At 51.1% G+C, this 24281-nt stretch overlaps 2 protein-coding genes across 5 annotated transcripts in view; one reads left to right on the top strand and one right to left on the bottom strand.

Annotated features, from left to right (window-relative positions):
* The window catches only part of SCRN1 (secernin 1), a 55985-nt gene extending 47795 nt beyond the window's left edge, over window positions 1-8190 (top strand). For all 3 annotated transcript variants that reach the window (XM_066354485.1, XM_066354487.1, XM_066354486.1), the window contains exons 7-8: window positions 2920-3100; window positions 4254-8190. In XM_066354485.1, the coding sequence (XP_066210582.1) occupies window positions 2920-3100; window positions 4254-4412 (340 nt within the window). In that variant the 3' untranslated portion in view covers window positions 4413-8190. The remainder of the gene's footprint in view (window positions 1-2919; window positions 3101-4253) is intronic.
* A 3680-nt stretch (window positions 8191-11870) lies between these two features.
* WIPF3 (WAS/WASL interacting protein family member 3) overlaps window positions 11871-24281 on the bottom strand; it is a 74938-nt gene continuing 62527 nt past the window's right edge. For both annotated transcript variants that reach the window (XM_066354182.1, XM_066354181.1), the window contains exons 6-9: window positions 20538-20687; window positions 19454-19555; window positions 15138-15214; window positions 11871-12496 (exon numbers count right to left, since the gene is read on the bottom strand). In XM_066354182.1, coding sequence (XP_066210279.1) covers window positions 12473-12496; window positions 15138-15214; window positions 19454-19555; window positions 20538-20687 — 353 coding nt within the window. In that variant the 3' untranslated portion in view covers window positions 11871-12472. The remainder of the gene's footprint in view (window positions 12497-15137; window positions 15215-19453; window positions 19556-20537; window positions 20688-24281) is intronic.

A 24281-nucleotide genomic window follows, 5' to 3' on the forward strand; every position in this document is an offset into this window, starting at 1 on the left:
TCTGAGACGGGCTTGGGAAGCCCACCCCAAGGCTAGGATCTGGCAGCTGTCTGAGGAAGCCCACCCCAAGGCTAGGATCTGGCAGCTGTCTGAGACGGGCTTGGGAAACCCACTCAGGGCTAGGATCTGGCAGCTGTCTGAGGAAGCCCACCCCGGGCTAGGACCTGGCAACTGTCTGAGACGGACTTGGGAAGCCCACCCAGGGCTAGGATCTGGTAGCTGTCTGAGACGGGCTTGGGCAGCCCACGCAGGGCTAGGACCTGGCAGCTATCTGAGACGGGCTTGGGAAGCCCACCCCGGGCTAGGACCTGGCAGCTGTCTGAGACGGACTTGGGAAGCCCACCCCGGGCTAGGACCTGGCAGCTGTCTCAGATGGGCTTGGGCAGCCCACCCCGGGCTAGGACCTGGCAGCTGTCTCAGATGGGCTTGGGAAGCCCACTCAGGGCTAGGATCTGGCAGCTGTCTCAGACGGGCTTGGGAAGCCCACTCAGGGCTAGGATCTGGCAGCTGTCTCAGACGGGCTTGGGAAGCCCACTCAGGGCTAGGATCTGGCAGCTGTCTGAGACGGGCTTGGGAAGCCCACTTAGGGCTAGGATCTGGCAGCTGTCTGAGACGGGCTTGGGAAGCCCACGCAGGGCTGCGCGTCATCAGACCTGTGCCTTGGCCCTTAGAGCTGTCTCAGTGAGAGCTGACAGTCACAGTAACATGGTTTCGTTTGGTGCTCCTGATGTCTCCTTTGTTTCACTGTCCTCCACAAGGGTCCTTTAGAGTAGCTCAGGGACCTGCAAGCCCCCTCATTAACTGGCTGCTGGGCTGCCCTTTGCCATTGGAAGCATTTGCCTCCTTTTAGCCTGTTGTCTTGTATTCACGTGACAACACACTGTGGAGGGGCTGAGTGACCAGGGTGAACTCTTCATTAGGTGACTTCTCTGAAGGTCGGTCTGAGAGGCAGCCCTTAGGACAGAGCAGAATGAGCGTGCTGGAGCCTGCAGATCTATGTCCTGTGTCAGAGACAGCCACAGGACACGCGGGGGGTGCCCCACACGTGGGATGAGCGTGCCTGGCCCTTCCCTGCTGGGCTGGGAGGGGTACGTACAACCAATGGCAGTAGCAGCTTTGCTACTGGCTGGATATGTGACCTCGGTCAAGTCCTGTCACCCCTCTGGGCCTTTCATTGGCCTGCATTCAATCAAGTGGCATTTAAGAAGTCACCATATGAGGTTTATGTGTGGCACAATGCCAGAAAGTCTCCTCACCTATTTGAATTTTAATGTGATTTCCTATAAGGATTGCCAAGAAATCAGAAGGTTTGGGGACCACTGAGTTGTCCACATCCCTTTATTCTGGATACGTAAACACATATTTTCGAGCCTGAACTATCGATGATTTCCAGCTTCTGGTTTAAATAAATACTAGTATGATTGTGATTTATTATCATTGTAGTTGTATTTATTCAATCTCAAAAATTCTGCCTTCAACCACCTGACAAGTCTACGCTCCATGTTTTTAGTGGTTGAGGATGCTGACTTCCTTATAGACTTTGGAGGGAAAATCCTTGGAGAGCTTCAGAATATTATGGGAACCTCAGAATGTTTATTATTAAAAATGAAACTGAGGGGTAAACATATGGTACCTCTTGTCTTAGCCACCAGACACCGTATTGGCGTTAAGCTAACCTCCATATTCCAGTGAGTGCTGGGTGGATGTGAAGTCCTATCAAATAGAGTATTCTGATGTTTTACTATGCGATCATTCTATATACTGGATGCAGAAGACCACAGCTGTGCTCACCGTGAACTTCCTGAAGTCAGAGTCACAAGTTCACAGGCTGCACGACATAGAAAGAGAAAGAATACCATAGGTTTAGGAGCTAGAAGGGACCATAAAGACAATTTTAGTCCAAATGAGAGACAGAGGGGGAATGGTGGGCCCACTGTTGGTTAGAGGTGGTGAGGGAACTCACATCCCCATTCCGAATCCCAGCCCAGATCCCTGCTTCCACTGTCATGAGTCCGGCAGACCCAGGATTGCAGCTGAGCCCGTGGGTGCTGCCAGGCTGTCCCCCTTGTGGCCTCTCCATGCCACGGTTCTCCCCCACAGGGCCAGGACGCAGAGTAAGTAAGGCCCTGAGGTTTCAGAAACGTAGTGACAGGATTCCTGATGAAAGCATCACTTCCTCTCAGGCTTTGGAGGAGTCGAGAGGAAAGGTGTGTGTGCTGACATGTGCCCAGGTATGCACAGACACAGACACACACACACACACACACACACACACACACACACGGCCATTTTCCCTAAGAGACATCCATCATTCCAAAAGAGCTGACCCAGAGCGTTCTGCATTAGCCACCTGCTGTGCCCAGGGCTGCCCACCCCCCACAGAGCCAGCCTTCTGCTTCTCTGCGGTGTCTGTCTTTCATCTGTCTTCATGTATATTCCTGAGTCTGTCAGAGATATTTCAAGAACTGTCAAATAAGGAAGAACCTAAAAGAGAGAGGGAGAGAGTGAGGGGTCCCGAGCCTTCGTTTCCAGGAGGCCACTTCCCGCAGCCCGTGGCGGGCCGGGCAGCCCTCTTTCTGCTTGAATAGAGCACCCACTGCTCACTCTCCTCTTTGCCTGCCTTTATATAACTGAAAAGGGCCTCTCAAATGGTCTTCCCGGAACAAAGCAGGTCTGTTTAGCTGTCTCTTCGCTGTACGTAGAAGAAATTGCAGCTTGTAAGTGGCAGTTAGTTTCACTAAAATATTTACTAAAATACGCAGCTGTGTCCCTCTTGGCATGCACCCACCGGCCAACCACCCCCCCCCACCCCTCATGCCCGGGAGCTGGCTCAGGGGATATTTGCAGGATGAAGCGACAGCTCCTGGGTGTCCGCAAGCCCCAGTCCGGCTGAAGGAAGCACCTCTCCTTTCTCTCCAGGTCCATATTCAAGCCTTTCATCTTTGTTGATGACGTCAAACTTGTCCCCAAAGCACAGTCTCCCAGTTTCGGGGATGACGACCCTGCCAAAAAGGAGCCTCGGTTCCAGGAGAAACCAGACCGTCGGCATGAGCTGTACAAGGCCCACGAGTGGGCCCGCGCTGTCATCGCGAGTGGCCAGGTGAGCCTGGCGTGGGCCCGTGGAGGGTGGCGAGGGTGGCGGGGGCGGAGCCAGGAAAGCAGGGAGCGGGCTCAGCACGCTCCTCCCCTCCAGCACTGTCTCTTCCCCAAACTCGGGCTCCCAGGCTCTCGCAGCGTGCGGGGGCGAGTTTCCCCGCCCAGTCTCTTGAAAGAAACCAAATAAAACGAACCCTATACTTTTGAGGTTATTCTAGAACTCCGTGGGCTAAGAATAGCCCTCTTTCATTTGATGTTTACCTAGGACTCATCGAAATGCACAGTTCTGGTAGGGACAGCTGCTTTCCTGCTTTCTACAATCCTTTGTATGCTTTCCTGCTTTCTACAATTCTTGGTATACTTTCGGCAGTCCAGAGTCGTATGTGATGGTAACACTTTAAAACATTAAAGAAAAACTGAGTCTTCAGAGAAGTTCTGGCGGTGGGTAGGGTTACACACCAATGTGAAGGTACTTCATGCCACTGAACAGTACATTGAAATGGTTCAAGTGGTATATTTTATGGTATAAATATATATATATATATTTTAATTCTTTTTTTTAAATTTTTTTAAATTTATTTATTCATTTTAGAGAGGAGAGAGAGAGACAGAGAGAGAGAGAGAGAGAGAGAGAGAGAGAGAGAGAGAGAAGAGACAGAGAGAGAGAAGGGGGGGAGGAGCTGGAAGCATCAACTCCCATATGTGCCTTGACCAAGCAAGCCCAGGGTTTCGAACCAGCGACCTCAGCATTTCCAGGTCGACACTTTATCCACTGCGCCACCACAGGTCAGGCTATGGTATAAATATTTTATGACAATAAAAGGAAGAGTCTCAAGTTCCCAGTTAAAAAGAAGTCGTTCTTCAAAGTGCAAATCCCCTGCCCCACCCGAAGCTTTGGTACATAAAGAGGGAAGTGGCATGAGGTGACCACGGAAGAGTTTGCTGTGTCACAACAAGCCTTCTAGGAATGTCACCCAGGAGTGCGTCCTGAAGGCAGCGGGAAGCCACATAAGGATTGTAAGCAGAGTGGTGACATAACCACACTGGTATTCTAGAAGGCCCCCCGGTGGCGGGCATGTGGGAAACACTGCATAGGGTGGGCCGTCCTCAGGGTCCATGGCAGTGACTCCTCCCCTTTGGATTCTGTCCCTCCTCAGGAGCAGGGGCGCCAGCTGAGGAGGACCATGCTGGACCTGGAGAAGCAAGGCCTGGAAGCCATGGAAGAAATCCTGAGCGGCTCCGACCCCCTGGACCCCACCGAGGTGGGGGACCTTTTCTATGACTGTGTGGACACGGAGATTAAGTTCTTTAAGTGAAGTAGGCACCCCCCCTTGCCCTTTCTTATTTAAAATTTCCCACCTTACTAAATTACCAGCAAAACAAACCGCTCTCCTGTTTGAGTAAAATGAGAAAGTTCTGCTGTGGCCGCCTTTTCTGAAGCCAGATCAAACTGTAAACCTGTGTGTGTTCTGCCTCGAACCTCAAAAACACCCCCCTCCACCGGGGGTCCCCTTCCTCTGCAGTGTGACACGTACCCCATGCGCCTGTTGTTCGACTGTTTGACTGATTGTGGATTTTAAGCTGCCATCACTGTATTTTGGTGATGAAGGACACATTAGGCTTTTCAGGGGAAGATGGGAGCCCAAGAAGCTTTGGAAGGCGGGCTTCGCAGTGCTGGGTTTGTGGGAAAGCGAAATCTTTTGAAGTCTCACTCTTTCTCTCAGTAACAGTTTCTTTCAGCTGGACAAAAGGCCTTTCTTTGTCCGGCGCAGGGTCTAGTGTGTGCCCTCGTGGGAGAAGTTCCCAACCTCCCTTAACATGAGAGCGTGTCTATAGAGCTGAAGGTCTCCAGGGGTTTCCTCTGAGGGACACAGCCAATGGGAAGGACTAAAGGGGGTGCTGTCCAGCCCTGGCTCCATCCCGATTCCCGTGCCCCGGGCTTGTGTGCCGTGGACCCACAGACCGCTCCCACGTGCGGGAGAGCTGGTCACCTGTTAGCCGGAGCCTGCCCACATTACAGATTCAGAGGCAGCCACGCTGTGACTTCCCTGAGTCACCGCCTGGATCTCCCCAGAGGCACTAGGTTCACCCTGCTCTGTAGCACACCCGCCACATGGGCATAGTCTCGTGTAGACCGGATTCCGGGCCTGGTTACCGCCATCTGGTTTAGGATGAATTAAATAGCCCCGTGGCATAGATTCCCCCCCCTCCCCGCCACACCCGCCACACATACACATACACAAAGCTGTGAAACTCTCAGTTAATGAGGGAAGGAAAAGGGGAAACTTTGGGCTGTTGTGATTCTAGTTCAAGTAGCTGGAGTCTGAACGGCCACAACATTATCTCAGCAGAGACTTTAATTAAACAGATTTGTTTCCAACATCGTGTTCGCATGAAGGATTTGACTCACCACCCGAGCACAGAAAAGCGTGCGAGGGAGAGACCAGATGGGCTCAGCACTGGGGACACAGAGAGCAGGAAGGTGACAGATGGATGTAGAAGCATCTCACTCCAGGGTAACAGTCCAGCCCCCACCCTCCTGCCCAGCCTGTTATAACCCACAAAGCTGTGTAGGAAGCACCTGGCTATTCTGGGTCCTTCCCCGTGCCCCTCCCCCCACCTCTGTGCCTGTCCCGGTAGCTGCGGTGGGCAGGTGGTGGTGGGGGCGCTCACCTCCAGCTGTTGAAGTGTTCAACCACTCTTGGAATGGGAAGGAGCAGAGGTCATTAATGGGAGAGTACAGTGATATACCAGCTAGTGGGAGCACAGCCCCCTGCTTACTCCCAGTGGCTCCTTCTAGAAGCAGTGTATTGTAGAGCTGAGGGTCACAGGTCTTATCTGAACACGTCGTCTTTTTTCCTGCCAACTCTCCTTTAAGAGTGTAGGCATGAGAGCACCCTAAGCTTCTTGGCCAGTGGTTTTGTAAATCCTGTCAGTAAAATTACGGACAAGGGGTGAGGTCCGGGAGACGGAGCTGACAGGGTCGGCCGCCGCCGCTCCTGGTGGGTTTGCAGCTGCTGAGCCTTTGGCCAGGTTCGGGCGTTCCCTGTAGATCAACTCCGGGTCTCCTCCACCGTGGAGCTGACATTCTGAGAGTGTCTGTCTACGGCTGCTAAGGGGGGAAGGGAGGGGTTCTGGAATGACGTGGGTACCTTGTCCCCTTGTAAGCCCACTCGCAAGAGTGGTTATTTATGTAAAACAAGACGATGCAGAAAGCCACTCTAAAATGTCAGAACAAGGTCTCACCCCACCTATGGTAGAGACATTCCATCAGACCTGACACGTCGGTGATATCCAACCTGAGTCGGGGGTTGACCACAAGGAGTCCTCGTGAGAATAAATGACACAGAGGCCTGCTTTCATTACTATGGGCCAGACAGAGGTCACGGGTAACCCAGCCAGCCTGATGCCATTACTCAGCCATTGTGCAGTTGGAAACACAGCGGCTGCTTCTGATAAGGGGGCATTGGCCTCAGTCCCGCACTTCAGGGAAGGGCCACCCCTAATTGCGAGTTGTCTGGGCTAACGCGAACATCACACTTGTGATGCCCCTGTGTGACCACTAGAGGGCGCAACAGCCCTCGGTGGCTGGCAGAAGTTGAACAGGGCCTCTTCCATCAGGCAGAGAGAGGTGGTCTGTATACAATCGAACCCCATAAGAGCAGTGGACAGATTCTTTGTACATTGGGGATGCATGGGGGAAAGATAAGAGCAAAGAGTCTGCTGATGCGGCTGTACTCTCTTCTAGTGACTCTTCTCTGGGGAACGTTTGTTTTTAAGTGCTCCGAACAGATTCTGCTTTTGAAAAACGTTTATTACTACCTGGATAATTTCTTGACCTGACATGTCTGTGATACCCAATGTGATTCGGGGTCTGGCCAAAAGGGGTTGCTTTTCTAAAGGCAATATGGAGAAGATGAATATTCAAGATAAATGATGAAAATCATGTTTAAAGGTGTGTAAGTAGCTTCCTAAAATACCATTTGTGTATCCATTAAGACTTGGGGAGCACTGTGCATGTTTTGTGCAGAGAGGAGACATGGCTATGGAGACAGAATCTCTCTCCCACTCCCCCACCCTGTAACCAGGCATAAGCTAGTTCCTCCTGTCTAGTAGAAGGATTTACTGTAGGGGGAGGGGGCGGGGCAAAGGCTCCAGGAAACGTAAATTAACAAAGCAGAAGTATCAATAGTACTCTTCATTCTTGGAGCTGGTTTGGAACTTTAGCTAGAGTAAGGATCTACTTGAAACGATGGTGATTCCTTTAGGGCCCAATAACATAAGACACAGTCTTAACAATTAGCCAGTCTTTCTTACAAGCCGTCTAACAGAGTAGGGGGTATGCCTGTCAGATACTAGCAGTGAGGTTCCTTCATTATTGGGTGAATTAATTAGGTATAAAAAAATAATGATCAACCAGGTAAACTACTTTGCTCCCTAACCGATGTCACCCCACAGCGGTACAGGTGTGACACAGCCAGCGGCTGGCCCAGCAGGGGAGCCAGGTGGCCTGATAGGTCTGTTAGGAAACCACTAACTGCGGTCTTGCCTGAGGAGCAGACAGGTCATTTGAGGGGTTGGAAGGTCTTCAGCCGAGCTCTCAGCTTTAGGAAGGAAGACCAGGAAGGAAGGGGGAGGGGAACCCATCTGGCCATTCCCGTAGGAAGGGAGAGGAGGAGCGGCTGCTGGTCACAGGCACACGCTGTCCCAGATCTACGCTGGGCTTCCCTGCAGCCGTGGCTGTGCATTCCACAGGGCCCCGGGGCCCCGCCCCCCTCCTGTGGTTTGTGTCAAACGCGCTCTATCTGTTGGCTTCAAACATCTCGAAAGGTCACATGCAGATTGTTCGTGGGAATGAAAATGGACATGTCTGCAATCGTGTTGTGAGAACGTAAGTGTGTGAGCTGGCAAATGCTATTGGCAGGGAATAATAAAAAGAAAAATCTTTTGCTTCCTGCAGCGGGAACTGACTGTGTAGTCTTAACAGCCTTTTGTATGAATATCTACCAACCAGATAACGTCCCCATCCAGTGCTTGCTCTTGGAATTGTCTCTAAACACGTCAAGCATACAATAAAGAAAACGCTGAAAGTAATGCCAGGTGGCCTCTTCTCTATCTTGTGTTTCATGAATAAATGTGGGCATCAGTCACAACATGGAAAATGTGTGAAAGGGGAGATATATTTCTCTGACTTGAATCTTCAGAAAACCCAGTCAGGTCTGTAGTTTCCTCCATTTATCCATTCTGTGGATAAATCCACTCTTTAAAAATAAACACAAAACCACAATAAGATACCACCTCATACTCATCAGAATGCTACTATAAAAAAACAGAAAATGTCAAGTACGTGTGTGTGTGTGTGTGTATGTGTGTGCGCGTACCCAAATTCCCCCTTTTTATAAGGACACCAGTCATATTGGGTTAGGGGGGTCCACTCGACTTCTGCATGACCTCATCTTAACTAATCACATCTACAGTGACACAATTTCCAACTAAGGTTACATTCTGAGGTACTGAGAGGGTTAGGACTACAACATAAGCGTTTTTGGAAGACACACTTCAACCCACAACAGAATAGATTCATGAGGGAAGCCAGAGCCTGTGGGGGCTGGAAGTTGCCCTCATCCCATTAAGTTCCTCCATCCACCCTGCAGGCTCCACTGCGCCCCCCTTAACTCTCCAAGTGAGGCCACTCCGGTTCTCCACTGCAGTGGCCTTGAAGTTCATCACCCACTTTGTCAATTATCCTGGCCTCTTGCTTTTCTTCTCTGCTCAGACTGGCTCCTTTGGTCATTACCGAGCTTATCTGTCCCTTCACTTAATAAGAGAGCAGATAAAACAAGTCAGGTCCTGAACTAATTTGGATGCAAAGTGCGTAGCAGTTAACTTGGAAATTGGTTTCTAGGTGAGATTTATTTCGAGGACATCTATGAATTTTAATGACAGTGCTCTCCTGGCTCTCCCAACAGCAGAGCTGGTCTGGGCAGCTCAGCAAACATCTAGACAGACCGCCTGGGTGGGCTGCAGCCGGTAGGAGCTCTGTGACTGAGCCTGTAATCAGCAAGCTGGGTGTCCCCCAGAGGGCGGGTGTGCCCATTCCTGGGCCTGTTGTGACCCAAGGGTTAATGGCTTGACCGGCTGTGACGAGACTGAATCTACCTCCACCACAACGTGCTCAGGTACATACCTAGGTCTCCATTTTACAGGTGAGGAAACCGAGGCACAGACTAGCTAAGTAATTGACATCTGTAAACTTGTAAGAGGCAAAACAGTGTTTCAGATTATGTTCGCCCCCGAGCCAGCGTACCTGCGGGCAGACCACCTCCCCCTTGCACCACGTGTCAGAGCGCACCTGAAAATACTGAAGTGGAGACTCGGCTGAGTCTCCTCTATGCTGCTCGTCTAGGAGGTTTTTTTTGGGGGGTGCTAAGTTGGGGTGTGCTGAGTGTACTTCTGTTTTAACACAAGTCAGGGGAATTTAAAACTGATAACTCTTCACCCATATTATGCTAATAAAACACTAGAGTATTCTTTTTTTTTTTTAAATGCATTTGAGGAACTTTTTTTCTTGGTTGGCTTTTCAAAAATACTTGTTAGTTAGCTTATGGGCACTAGGAAAAGGAAAACATCTGGACAAAACTATGACCTTGTGGTTTAATCAGAAATGTCAGCTCAAGAACGGGAAGGCTCGCATTCTCACACAGAATGCCACGGCGAGTGCTGCTGGGTCCTGTGTGAGGACGGGTTTTGCTCTGTCATTCTTCGAAGGCCTTCCTCATCCTGCCGCTCAGTACGGGTGGCCACCGGTAGGTTTCAACAAGGAAACGGGCCAGAAGCACTTCCGCTTATTAAAGTTTATTAGGTACAGAGAAATGGGTCTGCAGAGGGAACGTCAATAAATATAAAATACACGAGAAACACTGGGGAGCACAGGCGGCAGTCCTGTCGGCAAGAATGTGCGAGGAGGGGGTGGGGGTGCTGCGACTCGGTGTCTGAGTTCATTCATGGTCACGGGCTCAACCTCTGTCCTGCGGCTTCAAAGGTCTCGAATTCAGTGATCGGTCTGGAGGAGAGGTGCGATGCCAGCTGCCTGAGATTTCTCCCTAATTGTGGTTTTTGGTTACTGCTCACTCCTTCCCTCTGTCCTTGAACCGGCTTATTTTTAATTTCTGCCCCAGCGGTGCCAGCCCAGCCGTGAAGGTACGAACATCCATCAGGGCAGGCCGGCTGCTGAAGGTAGAACGGCCTTTGTCTCCATTCTAATGAAATCCTTTGTAATTATTGTGTACATCTGGGAGGGAGGTGGCGTGGACACCTTATAATAAAGAAATTCCGACCTTTCGGAAAACTTCCAGAACCTATGAAACAAATTAGCTATGCTCAGAGCTGGTGACCTGGAAAAACTTCTTTTCCATTGATTTTCGCTGTTAGGATGTGGCTTGATTTATTCCCCCCGAGGAGGAAACTTGACCTTGCTCACTTGCTTCTCTCTCTCTGCAAGGAGGAAGCCCAACAACACCGCAGGGTAGCACCCTGGTCTAGACTCCAGACCCCTGCGGTGTAAGCGGCCACAGGGTTGCCCAGAGCCCCCTAGCCGTCTGCCTTTTCTGGATGGCTCGTTCTGGGCATGATGTCCTCACGGGGTGAGCACAGGAGGGGCTGGTTCCAAAGCAAACGTTCCACTGCTCTTCCAGCCTCTCCCTCCCCGATTTCCTTTACCCTGCAGCTATTTTGATAACGGACCAGGGATTGGTCTGTTTCCTTCTGTTTTATCTCCTTCCTCTTACACAGCCTTTCTCTCCAAGGCTGGGGAGCATTTGGGGTCAGGCAGCAAGCAAAAACACACTTCCACTGCCTCGCCCGTCCTGACCGGCTCCGTATCCAGGGGTAGCTGAACTTGGACACTGCGCCCCCTATAGGGAGCTGCTCCCCTCACCCAAGGGAGCAGGGGCTCTCAGAGCACTTAGATTCTTTAGCTCAGAAGGGAGCTGGGTTTTGCCTGCTGGGTGGTTCCAGGTTTGCCAAGACTGGGGGGGTGGGGCACCAGGCAGATATTTCCTAATGTTTTTTTTTTTTTTTTTTTTCTTTTCATTTTTCTGAAGCTGGAAACGGGGAGAGACAGTCAGACAGACTCCCGCATGCGCCCGACCGGGATCCACCCGGCACGCCCACCATGGGGCGACGCTCTGCCCACCAGGGGGCGATGCTCTGCCCATCCTGGGCGTCGCCATATTGCGACCAGAGCCACTCTAGCGCCTGGGGCAGAGGCCACAGAGCCATCCCCAGCGCCCGGGCCATCTTTGCTCCAATGGAGCCTTGGCTGCAGGAGGGGAAGAGAGAGACAGAGAGGAAAGTGCGGCGGAGGGGTGGAGAAGCAAATGGGCGCTTCTCCTGTGTGCCCTGGCCAGGAATCGAACCCGGGTCCTCCGCACGCTAGGCTGTATTTCCTAATGTTTTGATCAACACTTTTCTTGCCATAAGATTCCTGCTCTCGAAGGAGAAAGGAAAGATCTCTCAGATGGAATTAGTAACTTACTCTAATAATGAATTATGTAGGGTTCTCACTTGTAGGGAAAATACCAAAATCTCATAAAATTTACCCTACCCCACTTTGGCTGCGGGGATGGGGCCGGGAACTTGGAGGGGACAGGAGGGAAGTCTCGGGGACTTGGGCACTGTAAACAGAGCATTGGCTACTTGTAGGATCATTCAGTTACAAAACGGGTCAAGCCCACTCCTGCCTCGATTTTGTGTTATATTTACATTAGGCAGAGAAAAAAAAAAAAAAAAGAAATCCCTGTACTGCAAAATAGAAGCGAGACGTGGCATCTCGTTCTCTGGAGGCTGTGTGGCATTGTCTGGGTGTGGGGACACACTGGGTCTCTGAGCTGCGTCATTTATAAGGCAATATTTGGTTTGATCCTGCAGTTTGTGCGCTGAGAATATAAAATCATGCCGATAAGAAAACCACTGTGGGTGCTGCGACTTCGGGGCGACTTGCAAACCGAGGAATCTTCTAAAAAACGGCTCCGAATCTAAGAAGGGCCAGCTTGCACGCATATTTACAGTCACGGCATGGACGCGAAAGGGGTGCGGTCAGGGCTCTAGCAGTACTGACAGACGAATGTCCAGATGCATTTAAAAAAATGGAGAAACAAAGAGTGTGGTTTTTTTTTAAAAAATAAAAGTCGACTACGATACTGATTTAAAGCCTGTGCAAACCACGTAGTTACAATAAATAAATGCTCCATTCAGAGCCTGTATGTCAACTGAATCACAACTCGAGGAAGGCGAGGTCAGAGGCGTTCCCCCGGGGATGCTCGTCCTGCGACAGCGAACCCCGGGTGCTCACCGGATACTGGCTTCCCCGCTCTTCTCACCGGAGTGTCTTTAGAGATAACTGTGGAAACAGGACAACACGGGCAGGTGGGGTTAGGAGACCCGCGGCACACAGATGACCCCTCCCCTGGGCGGGGCACTGGAGCTCCCCACGCACAGCCGCCAGGGCTGGCGGTCCCCTCACCTCACGGCAAGGAGCTGATTTCTACCCAGGGGGTCGCGGGTGGACAAGGGATGAAATGAGACATGTGGTTCACGCCCCGTGAGGACCTAATGCCGCCATAGAAACATTGACACGACCAAGCACCAGCGACTCACTTGACAGGGAGCTCAGAAAAAAGCAGAGGGCTTGCTGGAAAGCCCAGGACAGGGCAATGGAAAAGGGAGAAAGCGCCCCCGGCCTTCGGATTTCCAGCCCAGGGCTCCCTCCTGAGCACCATCCCTGGGGCCCTGGGGCCATAAAAGAACAGCCTCCGGAGCCCAGTGACCTCTCTGGGCAACTGCTTTCTTGTCTTCCTGAAGTGAAAATGAATTAAGGTGGTGTCCAGCTGGACAGAAGGAAGATCATAACTACGGGGTGACCGAGGCAGACTTTACAGTCCGTCCTTGACTGGACATTTGTGGGCTCGGTGACCGAGGCGTGGGTCTGCCGTGAGCCGGGGTCCAGACACTGTACGACGTCTGATCACACCTGGCACATGTGACGGTGAGGGCGACTTCTGTCCTGGCGGTTCTAACATGCCAGGAAAAGCAGTGAGGCATTGTGGGAGGAGCACTGGACCAGGAGTCAGCGGTCTGGGCCTGTGAACCCCTTGGAGGTTTGAAGAAACCCCTTAAAGGCAGCTCTTCAGCTCACGTCACAGGGTTAATGAAAAGGTCAAGTGAGATCACATGGGCAAGTTATCTGAACAATGTATGGGGCTCCGTGATGCAGGCACTGTTATTTCGATGATGACTATGTCTTTCTGGTCACAGGAGTAATGCCTTCATTGTAGGAAATTCAGGAACTGCAGAAAGGCGCTACGAAGAAACTAGAACTCAGTCCCTCATTTCCCAGAGCAAATGCCTGGGAACGGTTTTATCTTCTCTTCTCCTGCTCGTGTGCACCTCTCCCTTAGCTGCGAGGATGTGCCCTGTGGGCACCTGAGAATGGTTATTGCAGTTTCTCAGATTAGCTGCGGTTGTAAAAGGGGGCGGTGCCATCCTCCCTCAAGGGACACGGCCCAGCCTCCAGGAACCTGGTCCCTGCCTTCTCACGGGACTTTCCGTGAGGTCCCACACAGCTGCAGAAGGGCCCTGCGGGTCACCTTCTGTCACAGAGAACTCCAAACCAGTAGGAGGCCAGGGGAGAGAACCCAGTGGGTGTTTTCAAAGAAACAAAGGGTCTTTACATATGAGGCCCTATCATGTGCAGGGAGAGACGACATCTCCGCCCGCCCCGGTTAAGAAACACTCTGTCCATGTGTCCTCGGTGAGAAGCGGGCATTTCCTGTCTCATCACAAAGGCCGATTCCCCTCCCAGCTGTCCACGTGTCCTCGTGTCCTGAGTGAGAAGCGGGCATTTCCTGACTCATCACAAAGGCCGATTCCCCTCCCAGTTGTCCTCTGGCCGCCAGGGCTTGAACTGGCCAAAAATAAATTATAATGCTGATGTCCGTATGGGATTAAATTTAAGATTTCCAATTTGGGAACATCAAATGATACCAAACCATAGTAACAGAATCCTCTCCCTTCGGTTAAAGAAAAACAATTTCTCTAAAATGATATTAAACGCATTGTCGAGGGTCTTCTTGTTCGATCATCGTGTCTAATGTAACTACTTAACCATCCTCAAGACATGGTACAGTTATTTAATCCTTTCCAGTATTTTTTCCAGCTGTTTTTTTTATGTTATGCACATTCTTGCTTTAGCCAGAAATTTCAAATAAAAATGCTCAATGAAAAAAAAAAAGTTTTAAAAACATAAAATGTTGATGGGGGTAGGGGAACCCAACGGTAAGAAGCCCTGTTTCTACAGAGGAGAGGGAACACTAAATTATGTTCCATAAACATTAGAGCAGGGGTCCCCAAACTTTTTACACGGGGGGGCCAGTTCACTGTCCCTCAGACCGTTGGAGGGCCGGACTATAAAAAAAAAACTAGGAACAAATCCCTATGCACACTGCACATATCTTATTTTAAAGTAAAAAAAACGGGAACAAATACAGTATTTAAAATAAAGAACAAGTAAATTTAAATCAACAAACTGACCAGTATTTCAATGGGAACTATGCTCCTCTCACTGACCATCAATGAAAGAGGTGCCCCTTCCAGAAGTGCAGCGGGGGCCGGATAAATGGCCTCAGGGGGCCACATGCGGCCCGCGGGCCGTAGTTTGGGGACCCTTGCATTAGAGAGTTGTTCTCTTGAGCTTCTCAAGCCAACATAAGGAGGAAGAATGGATGGGGAGTGGGGGGTGGATGATTGCAGAATGATTCCCCAGGGGTTCTGGTCGCCAAACTTGCTTCCGTATATGGTGGTGATTCCAGGGACACCCCACCCCTTACACTCTTTAGATTCAACATTCTGAGGGTGTCATTCCCCCTGGAAACAAAGGGACCCCCGGTGGCTTTCCCTGAGGCTGCAGAGTCTGGGGCACACGTGAAGCCGGCAGGAGAAAGCGCACTCTCCACCGTCTCTGAGGGACCCGGGGGACCTGTTACCTGAGAATTTCTGCCTTTGATGTCATCGGAGCTCTGCCCAGCAGCCTCGGCGTGGAGCCAGGGACCAGGTGTACGGCCTGAAAGACACAGGAGCAATCTCACCATCTGCTGGCCCAGGGACCAGCTGTGCAGGTCCCGGGGACTCGGGCTACAGCGGCGCTGAGGGCCACCGCAGAGGGACCCGGAGTAACATGAGCCCATCAATTTAAAACCTCCAGGCCGCTGGCCCAACGCTGTGTTTCCACCTCTGCTTTGATGTCTCAGGCTGTGACTACAGAGGCGTCATGTTCAATATCAATATGCTGGGGGCGGGGGTGGGGGCACGGGGAACAAGTCATTAAGGCCTGTCATCTCAATGCATGTGAGAGCTTCTTCGCTCAGAACAAACTGCCGTCTCCTGTCCTCGAAACGCGCCACACACTGTGCTAGACGGGGTTTAAATAGACGGCAAACGATCAGTCCGTGCTGACCGATCAGGCTCTGCTGCATCAGGATCCACCTCGTCCTCTGAACCACATCATGTTTAAATATCATACAAGTGGCCCTGGCTGGTTGGCTCAGCGGTAGAGCGTCGGCCTGGTGTACGGGGGACCCGGGTTCGATTCCTGGCCAGGGCACATAGGAGAAGCGCCCATTTGCTTCTCCACCCCCCCTCCTTCCTTTCTGTCTCTCTCTTCCCCTCCCGCAGCCAAGGCTCCATTGGAGCAAAGATGGCCCGGGCGCTGGGGATGGCTCCTTGGCCTCCGCCCCAGGCGCTAGAGTGGCTCTGGTTGCGGCAGAGCGATGCCCCGGAGGGGCAGAGCATCACCCCCTGGTGGGCAGAGTGTGGCCCCTGGTGGGCGTGCCGGGTGGATCCCGGTCAGGTGCATGCGGGAGTCTGACTGTCTCTCCCCGTTTCCAGCTTCAGAAAAATACAAAAAAAAAAAAAATTAAATATCATACAAGTTATATCCAAATACAGTCTCATAATCGAGAAGTCAGAGTACCAGAAAAGCGTAACAAGAAAAAGAACGCCAACCTGAAGTGACTTCTCTGCCTGCCCCTCCCACCCATCCCAATTTTCTATCCCAGAGTCACCGCTGTTATAAGTGTGGTGTGTATATCTATCTTTCCCCTCTGGCACGTATGTGTATGCACACCCGTGCGTATGCAGATACATGGTTTGGTTGGCACCGCCAAGTTTGAAATCCACATCCCAGGCGATCCTGTGAGAACTTGTCCCGGGAGTAGGTGTTCCGAACGGTGGCCTTGGTGACCCTTCCTCTGCTGCCTTTTTTTTTTTTTTTTAGTACAAGCCTTTTCTGTCCTGCTTCTGTTCCAGACAAGGAGTTAAACCACCATGTCCCATAGCCTTCCGAACAACTCGGGCTGCTGTGCTCCTTACAAAGCAACGAGAGAAGCAGAAATATTCATCACGGGACTTATAATAGTGAAAGATTGGTAACAACCTGTGTTGTTACCAAGAGTGGTAGAACTCATAGTACCAGAAAGTGGGAAGGTGGCCGCCTGGGGGAGGGGAGGGGAGGGATGGGTGGAGAGTTGTGGTTGAGTGGGGACAGAGTTTCAGCTTTGCAAAATGAAAGGGAGACTGCGCACGATGACGTGAGTGTCCTTAACACTAGTGGTCCCCAACCCCCGGGCCGTGGACCGGTACCGGTCCGTGGGCTATTTGGTACCGGTCCGCAGAGAAAGAATAAATAACTTACATTATTTCCGTTTTATTTATACTTAAGTCTGAACGATGTTTTATTTTTAAAAAATGACCAGATTCCCTCTGTTACATCCGTCGAAGACTCACTCTTGAAGCTTGTCTCGACAATTATATTTAAAAACACCAGTTTTTACGCCGGTCCTATAATTTTATTTTATGCATTTATCCGTCCCACCCTAAAGGCGTGAAAATATTTTCTGACATTAAACCGGTCTGTGGCCCCAAAACAGTTGGGGACCACTGCTTAACACGACTGAACGGTAGGTCCACTTAGAAAGGTTTGGATGGCAAATTTCATGTTATGTATTTTTGAACCATAATTAGATGGGCATTTTTGTTTGTTTGTTTTTAAAGAAGGAAGCATCAGGGCATCTGCGTGCGGTGTGTCTGTCAGAAGGAGAGGGAAGCAGGGAGGAGGCAAGGAGCCAGAACTGTCACAGAAGAGGGTGCACACTCGATCTGGCAGAACCGACCTTGTCTCCCAGACCACGAAGAACTCCAATCTGGGGAAACAGCTCAAGGGGAGCAGGAGGAAGACTGTATGGAGAGATGTAATCGGGCAGGCATGACCCATATCAGACTCGCACTAATATAATTAATAAGGTTCGACCCTGCGGCTCACAGGGACGGCAGGGACATGCTAATTTAATTGCCCGAGAAGGCTATGTAAGCATTTTCTGTCTGCCAATTACAAATGCCACTCCTGGTCTGCAGGACGTCAGTTCATTGAGTAGGTCTTCTCTTCCTCCGCCTCCTCCTTCTCCCGATTGTGTTTTGGTCTGGGCACTGATTTGAAAATTCATTGCGATGACAAGAACACAGCACAGACTGCCAAGTGCCATCTCCTGGTGAGCTGTGTGGGCTGTTCCTCGTATTCTCAGGGATGAGACTGGTCACCATGGGCTCAAAATGCAGAAACTTTACATTAGAATTTCCTGAGCCTGACCTGTGGTGGCGCAGTGGATAAAGCGTCGACCTGGAAATGCTGAGGTTGACGGTTCAAAACCCTGGGCTTGCCTGGTCAAGGTACATATGGGAGTTGATGCTTCCAGAACCTCCCCCCTTCTCTCTCTCCTCTCTCTCTGTCTCTCCCTCTCCTCTCTAAAAATGAATAAATAAAAAAATTAAAAAAAAAAAAAAAAAAAAAAAGAATTTCCTGAGACTCAAGGTTGGAGGACCCCATAGCCCCTCACTGAGAGAGGCTGTATAACGGAAGGAGATTTTTAAGGATCTGCTTTTCTGGAATGCTTTAGGGCAGACGTCAGCAAAACAGGGCCAGCAGACCCAAACCTGCCGGCACCTGTGCTTGTAAATCAAGTCTTATTGGAAGACAGCCCGAGCTCGTTCATTTACATATTGCCCGTTCATTTACATACTGCCTGTGGCTGCTTTCCCGGGAGGCGGCAGAACTGAGGAGAAAGGCAGAGACTACAAGGCCTGCAGAGCCTTGGATATGTCACCTCTGACCCTTTAGAGAAAACCTTTGACCCCTCTGGTTTAACGTAGGGATTGAAAAGCCTCCAGGGGCCAGGTGGTCACGCTGGTGTGGTGCAGTCTGGGTGTAACAGAGCCCTGGGGTTTGTGGCAGGAAGGTGGACAGGTGCAAACCAGCAGGAGGCTGAACTCTGGAGCAGGGACCTCACCAGGGTCCCCGTGAAGGAGACTCAGGGAGCTCCTGGTCTCGGGCTAGGCCCGGACACTGATGATTTGATCATTTTTCACCCTGGTCCCATCACAGGGGTGTGGGACTGGGCTGTGAGTAGGGAGCACATCCGACCCTCTCCCCACGTTGTTGACTCTGTCCCGTCTTACCAGCTTCTGCCCCGTCGGGTTGGCTCAGGACCAGACAACAACTGGCCCGTGTTTTAACTAACAGGCAGCATCACTGTGTGGTCCACACCCCGCCTTGCTTTGCTACCCCTGTTCCTAAAGCACCTGCCTCCCGGCTTCGGGCCTGAGGGGCCGGCCGGCCTGCCTCTCCCGCTTCCAGTTTCGGAACGCAGCCCAGTGAAGGCTCTCGAGAAGCCCGGCCGCACCAGGAGGACGCAGCTGGCACTGGCCTGAGACTTTCAGCCTTAGCTGGACATGGGAATCACCTGGCAGCTTTCACATTCCCAATGCCTCGGTCCTACCCGGGCATTTTAATTCAGTTTGTCCAGGTGCAACCTGGCCTTCGAGATTCTGCAGTTAACTTGGTCATTCCGACGTGTAGCTGAGGACACCTGTTTCACCGTCTGCCCAGAGTTCTGAATTGGGGGGTTTTCAGGTTCTTTCCTGGCTATTAACGCAAAGTTCCTGCAGCCTGTTTTCCTTGGGGTGTTCAGCTCCTGAGTCAAAAGCCCCAGAGAGAAAAAGGGTCAAGGGGTACTACATTCACCCCAATCTGACGCTAAACAATGAACTCTGATATTGTGTAACAGCCTCTCAAATGGCTCCTTGGGGAACCAGGACAAATGAATGTTCTGAAACTTCCAGAAGTACGAATAGCCCTGTCCTGCCGTTCGGTGCAGGGGAGGCAGGACAGACAGTGTGCAGCATCAGTGCACACCGAGCACCGGATTCTGGACTCAGGGAAAACCGGGAGCCCCGTCGGGGTGCTACTTACTTCTGGGGATCTTGCTGGGGTAGATCTTCTGGCATGGCTTATATTCGTCCGGCGGAGGAAAGTCTTCCACAGAATGGAACGTGAATTTAGACTCAAAGTCATCTGCACACGTGGGAAATGGCAAAGTTACTCGGGTTACGGTGATGACCCAAGTTTTCGTAATTTCCAGAAGCACGCGGCTTCGCCTGCTCTGTGCAGGTTTCAGTGGCAGGGCTATTCCCCCCCTCAAGACATCCCCTCCACGTCTCAATTTTTACTGGTTAGCTGGGACAAGGACAATCAGGAAGACTCTCCCCGTCAGCCACCCCCAGTTATGTCAACCAACGTCTTAAGAAAGCTTCTAAAGGGAATGGAAGTGCCACAGGGCTATCCAGGGTCCAGAGACAGAGGCGACAACAGGGACAGTAAAGTCCCCCCGGCCTGAAGCCCCAACTCAGCTGCTGGGAGGGTTTTGGTGGGGGGTGGGCGAGTGGGCCAAACAGGAGTCCTCAGCCTGGATGATGACACGGAGCATGGCCTGTGTGCAGTTGGGGACCTGGGCTCCCCAAAGCAGACAGGTTCTGTCCTGAGCTCTTGACGGCAAGAGGAGAGGGGGCTTGTGGCCCTTGCATGGGTTGAGTCCCTGCTTTGTGACCTGGGCTTTGTGTCTGACAGTAGCTCAACCCACAGTGCCATCCAAAGATTTCTGGTCACATCTGACCCCATGTGACTTTCCTTTTGATCTCCATATTTTTGCCCTAATTGTCCCCCTGCCTGCTGGGCCTTCCACCCATCTGTTGATCTTGTCCAAACCACTCTATTCTTTCAGTCTTATGCACGGATTTCTCCGTGGAGATAGACACACAGTTTAAATGTTGGTTTTCTTCCCTCTCTCTAAACTCAGGCAGAAGGTTCAGAGTGGGTTCTGGAACCGTCCAGAAAGCCTCAAGGGAAACCTGATTCTGAACACAACCTGTGGGCTGTTCTGTGATACAGTGGGCGCCCTGTTCTTGCAAAGTCTGCACCCTGGGCTGGCGAGCTCCTTCCGGGGGGCGAGGGAACCACTTCCTCACGGTGGCCTGAGGGCAGGTGAGCGGCCTCTTACCAATGAGGTGCAGGCTCCCGTTCCGCAGCTGACCTCCGGGCTGCTGTGTCGGGGTCCAGCCTGGGGCCTGTTGGCTTCTGCTCGAAAGCTCTGTGGTGGGTGACCTCGCCGGGGGTGCCGGGGGTGGGTTTAGCTTCCCCCCACTGGTCCCTGACAGAGAAGAGGACGGCAGGTTCAGATACAGGAATGCATGGGGGCGGGATGCTGTAACCTCCTGTGAGGGGTGAGGTATTGAGACCTTCAGATGTAATATGATATGGAGAGTGACAGGGCGGCCTCTGGGGCCAACCTGCTTGGAGCTGAATCTCAGTTCTCCATTTGGGATAATAACAGACGATCTCTTGTGCCTCAGTTTTCTCATCTGTCAAATGGGAATAATAATAGTACACATACCTCCTAGAGTCATAAAGAGTGTTAAATGAGTTGGTTTAAGTCAAGTCACATGTAGTGAGGGCTCAGTAAATGTAGCTGCTGGGATAATCTTGACAATGACAGCCATCATCACCAGATGGTACGGCCCCCAAGGGGAACCACAGCAGAGTCCTCAGAAAGGGGAGGGCTGTCTGTAGGTGAGGCTCAGAGGGAGGCTAGATTAACAGCCGTTGGGGGCTTGCTCCTGTCCCGTGTTTCTGCTCACACCCATTCCCCTGCTTTGCAGACCCTCGTTTCTCCTTCCAATCTAAACACGCCCACCCACCAGGGCCCAGCTCGAATCCCACCTCCTCATCAAACACTCCGATGGCCCCGGGGAAGGCTCGCTCTCCTCTGCCCAAGCACTTCGGTCTGGCTCACGGGCGGTTTGGAACGGCTGTCTGGCCCGTCTGGGCGGGCAGGCCTTCTACTCATCCCGCTTCACGAAATGAGGACAACCACCCGCTGTTATTGTGCCAAGATGTTCACAATTACAGCCTCCTTCTCCTCCCCCCAGAAGTTACCCTTGATTTGTTCATGGAAAACGAAGTTTCACGTCCAAAGACACAGGGAAAGAGGCCAGACAAGCATCTGCTCCTGGCCTTGCGTCTCCTGCTCTGGAGCAGGCCAGGGTGCCCGGCCCGCTGGCACCGCCTGGGGCAGCTGTCCGCTCTCCCCTGCCACCTTCAGGGCTCCTCCCCTCCCCTCGGGCTCTGCCCAGCCCCGCTGCAGCCACAGACCCAGTGCAGGAGGCAGCCCTCAGCCCGCACCAGCCGTCTGCTCAGCCCAACTCCCTGCCCCCCTTCCTCACACGTCCGTCATGTCCTCAACTCCCCACTTCTGAGCTGTACCCCCAGTCTGTGACCTCTTGGTCACATTCTCAATCTCTACCAGACCCATGTGACCAGGGCCCAGAAACCTAGCCTGGAGTTCAAGGAGCTGGGACGGCTCGCCATGAACTGGAAGCGTTCTCCAAGGATAAGAACCACCGAGAGAGTTCTAGAGTCCAGTCCAAAGGGCACCATGACAGTTCTGCCTTCCAATACAAAGTACAGACCTCCTGCTCCCCCCTCCCCCCGCTCTATGCCCAGGTCCAGGCTGCCAGGCTCCCTCCCCAGCTCCCGGCACGGGCCTTGCACTTGGGTACCTGAGCCACCCCAGGAGTGAGGGACCGTTCGAGCATGTGGGGGGACGTGTGCATGCAGGCCCATGCCTGAGGGCCGACAGACAGTGCTCCACACTCTGCTTCCTTTGAGCTTTTTAAGAAAATAATCTCTTCCTTCCTCCCCTTCCCGGAGTTCCCTTCCTCGGCACCAGGGGGCGCTGGGATCTCCTTGCTCCCACAAGCAGACCAATGGGGCTAAGGCGCTGCTGACCCCCTCTGGATGAAGGCTGCCCTCCACGTGGAAAGAGAGAAGGAAAGGAAATAAGCCAGCTACACGCAGCGCACTGCAGGCACCTCTTCTCATCTCATGTGCATCGCTATCCTCTGTGAAAGGTGTTATTCGTATTATTCCCATTTGTCAAATAAAAAGAGGGCAAGGTTCAAGAACATTAAAAAGAAACTGGATGAGGTTACACAGGAGTAGGTCACTTACCACGCACTGAACTCAGATCTCTCCGAATCTAAAGCAGTGTGTGTGTGTGTGTAAACACACAATGAACACTTAAGAATCACAAGTATCAGAAGGGGCCCGCCAGTTCTAACTCTGACCCTTATGGAGAATAGTAGGTTGAGAAGAGAACGATTAGAACCTTGTCTCTGTGACTAAGAGCCTAAAAAAATATTCTTGCCTTTTGTACCAGGAATTCCCTTTTAGAAACCTGTCTTCAAAGATATCTGAAATGTAGACTACAATTGCTATATGTGGGTTTCCTGCAACATTATTCACAATAACAATGGACTCAACTGTACATCTAACACTAAAAATAGCACAATATATATACTGATTATCATAGTAATATGCTTATAAAGAAATTTTAACAATTTAACAAAGGGGCTTTTAATATAATATTTAAAAAAGCAGAATAGAAAAGAGTATATATACAAAGTGGTATTAACTATGTAAATATATAGATATATTCAGAAAAAAAGAATGTAAACATCCAAATATGACAGTTATTACTTCTGGGTGATGCTATTCTAGGTGATTTCAATTTCTTTCTATTTGTGCTGCGATGAGCTTGTATTATTTTTAATGTAAGGAAATACATTTAAGGAACTTGATGCATCACAGGATTTTCTAAGAGACCCAGGAATATGTGTGTAAGTGTGGATGTGTGTTGGGGTGTGTGTGTGGATGTGGGTGTTTCTTTAAATAATTTTAGGGTGTTATGAGTGTGTTTACACACAAGCATGAGTGTGTGTGTGGATGGGTGGGTGTGCAGCTCATTCAGAGGAACGCCAACAGTGAATGAAGCCGTTCCACTACATGAACGTAGTCACAGGGCGTGTGGACCCCATCCGAATCATCACTGCTAGACAGGTGTTATTAACATTTGGCTGAAGATACAGACCCTTAGTTTTCTCGAGTCAGCAGGAAAACCTGCCCCTAAAAAAAGCAGAATGCTAATCCATTCTACGGAGGTCCTGTGAATTTCTGGCTGGAAGCCAGACTCTAATAAGTTAGGAAAAATTAAACAGGAAGAGCTGGTTAGAGATATAAGCACCCCAAACCTCCTCCACTCCAGGGAGTAAATTTGAGTCTGAATGATGATATTAAGAATAAATAGTCCTCGGCCAAGGCCGGGTAGCTCAGTTAGTTAGAAAGTCATTCCCATATGCCAAGGTTATGAGTTTGATCCCAGGTCAAAGTAGATATAAGAATCAACCAATAAATGCATGAATAAGTGGAATAACAAATTGATGTTTCTCTCCCTCTCTCTTCCTGTCTCTAAAATCAATGAATAAAAAAGGAAGAAGAAGAAGAGATAGGCCTCCTCAGATCTCATTGTTGTCAGATGGGGTTCCAGCAACTGCCTGAGGGGGGAGCTATTGCTATTCCCACTTTGCAGATGAAGAGAAGGAAGCCACAGAGAGGCTAAGGGATTGTCCAGGGTCACACACTTAGCGATAGTAAAATGTCTGAAGCCAGAGCCCCGGTCTGGTGGTCTGCATGATCTTGGACAAGTCCTCCAGCCTTCCTCACTCGTGGTTTCCTGTCTCCAACATGAATACCCCCCAACACAAAGTCCCATAACAAGTCTTCATTGCGATCCACAGGGACACTGACTAGGTCTGCTCTAAACCCAAATCCCAAGAGTGAAGACATGCTAAGATTCCCAAGAGGCTCACAGGAGCAGGCTTCTGACTGTGGCCCTGACGCCTCCACA

This window comes from Saccopteryx leptura, chromosome 12, assembly GCF_036850995.1.
Source record: "Saccopteryx leptura isolate mSacLep1 chromosome 12, mSacLep1_pri_phased_curated, whole genome shotgun sequence".
In the NCBI taxonomy this organism is placed as follows: Eukaryota; Metazoa; Chordata; class Mammalia; order Chiroptera; family Emballonuridae; genus Saccopteryx; species Saccopteryx leptura.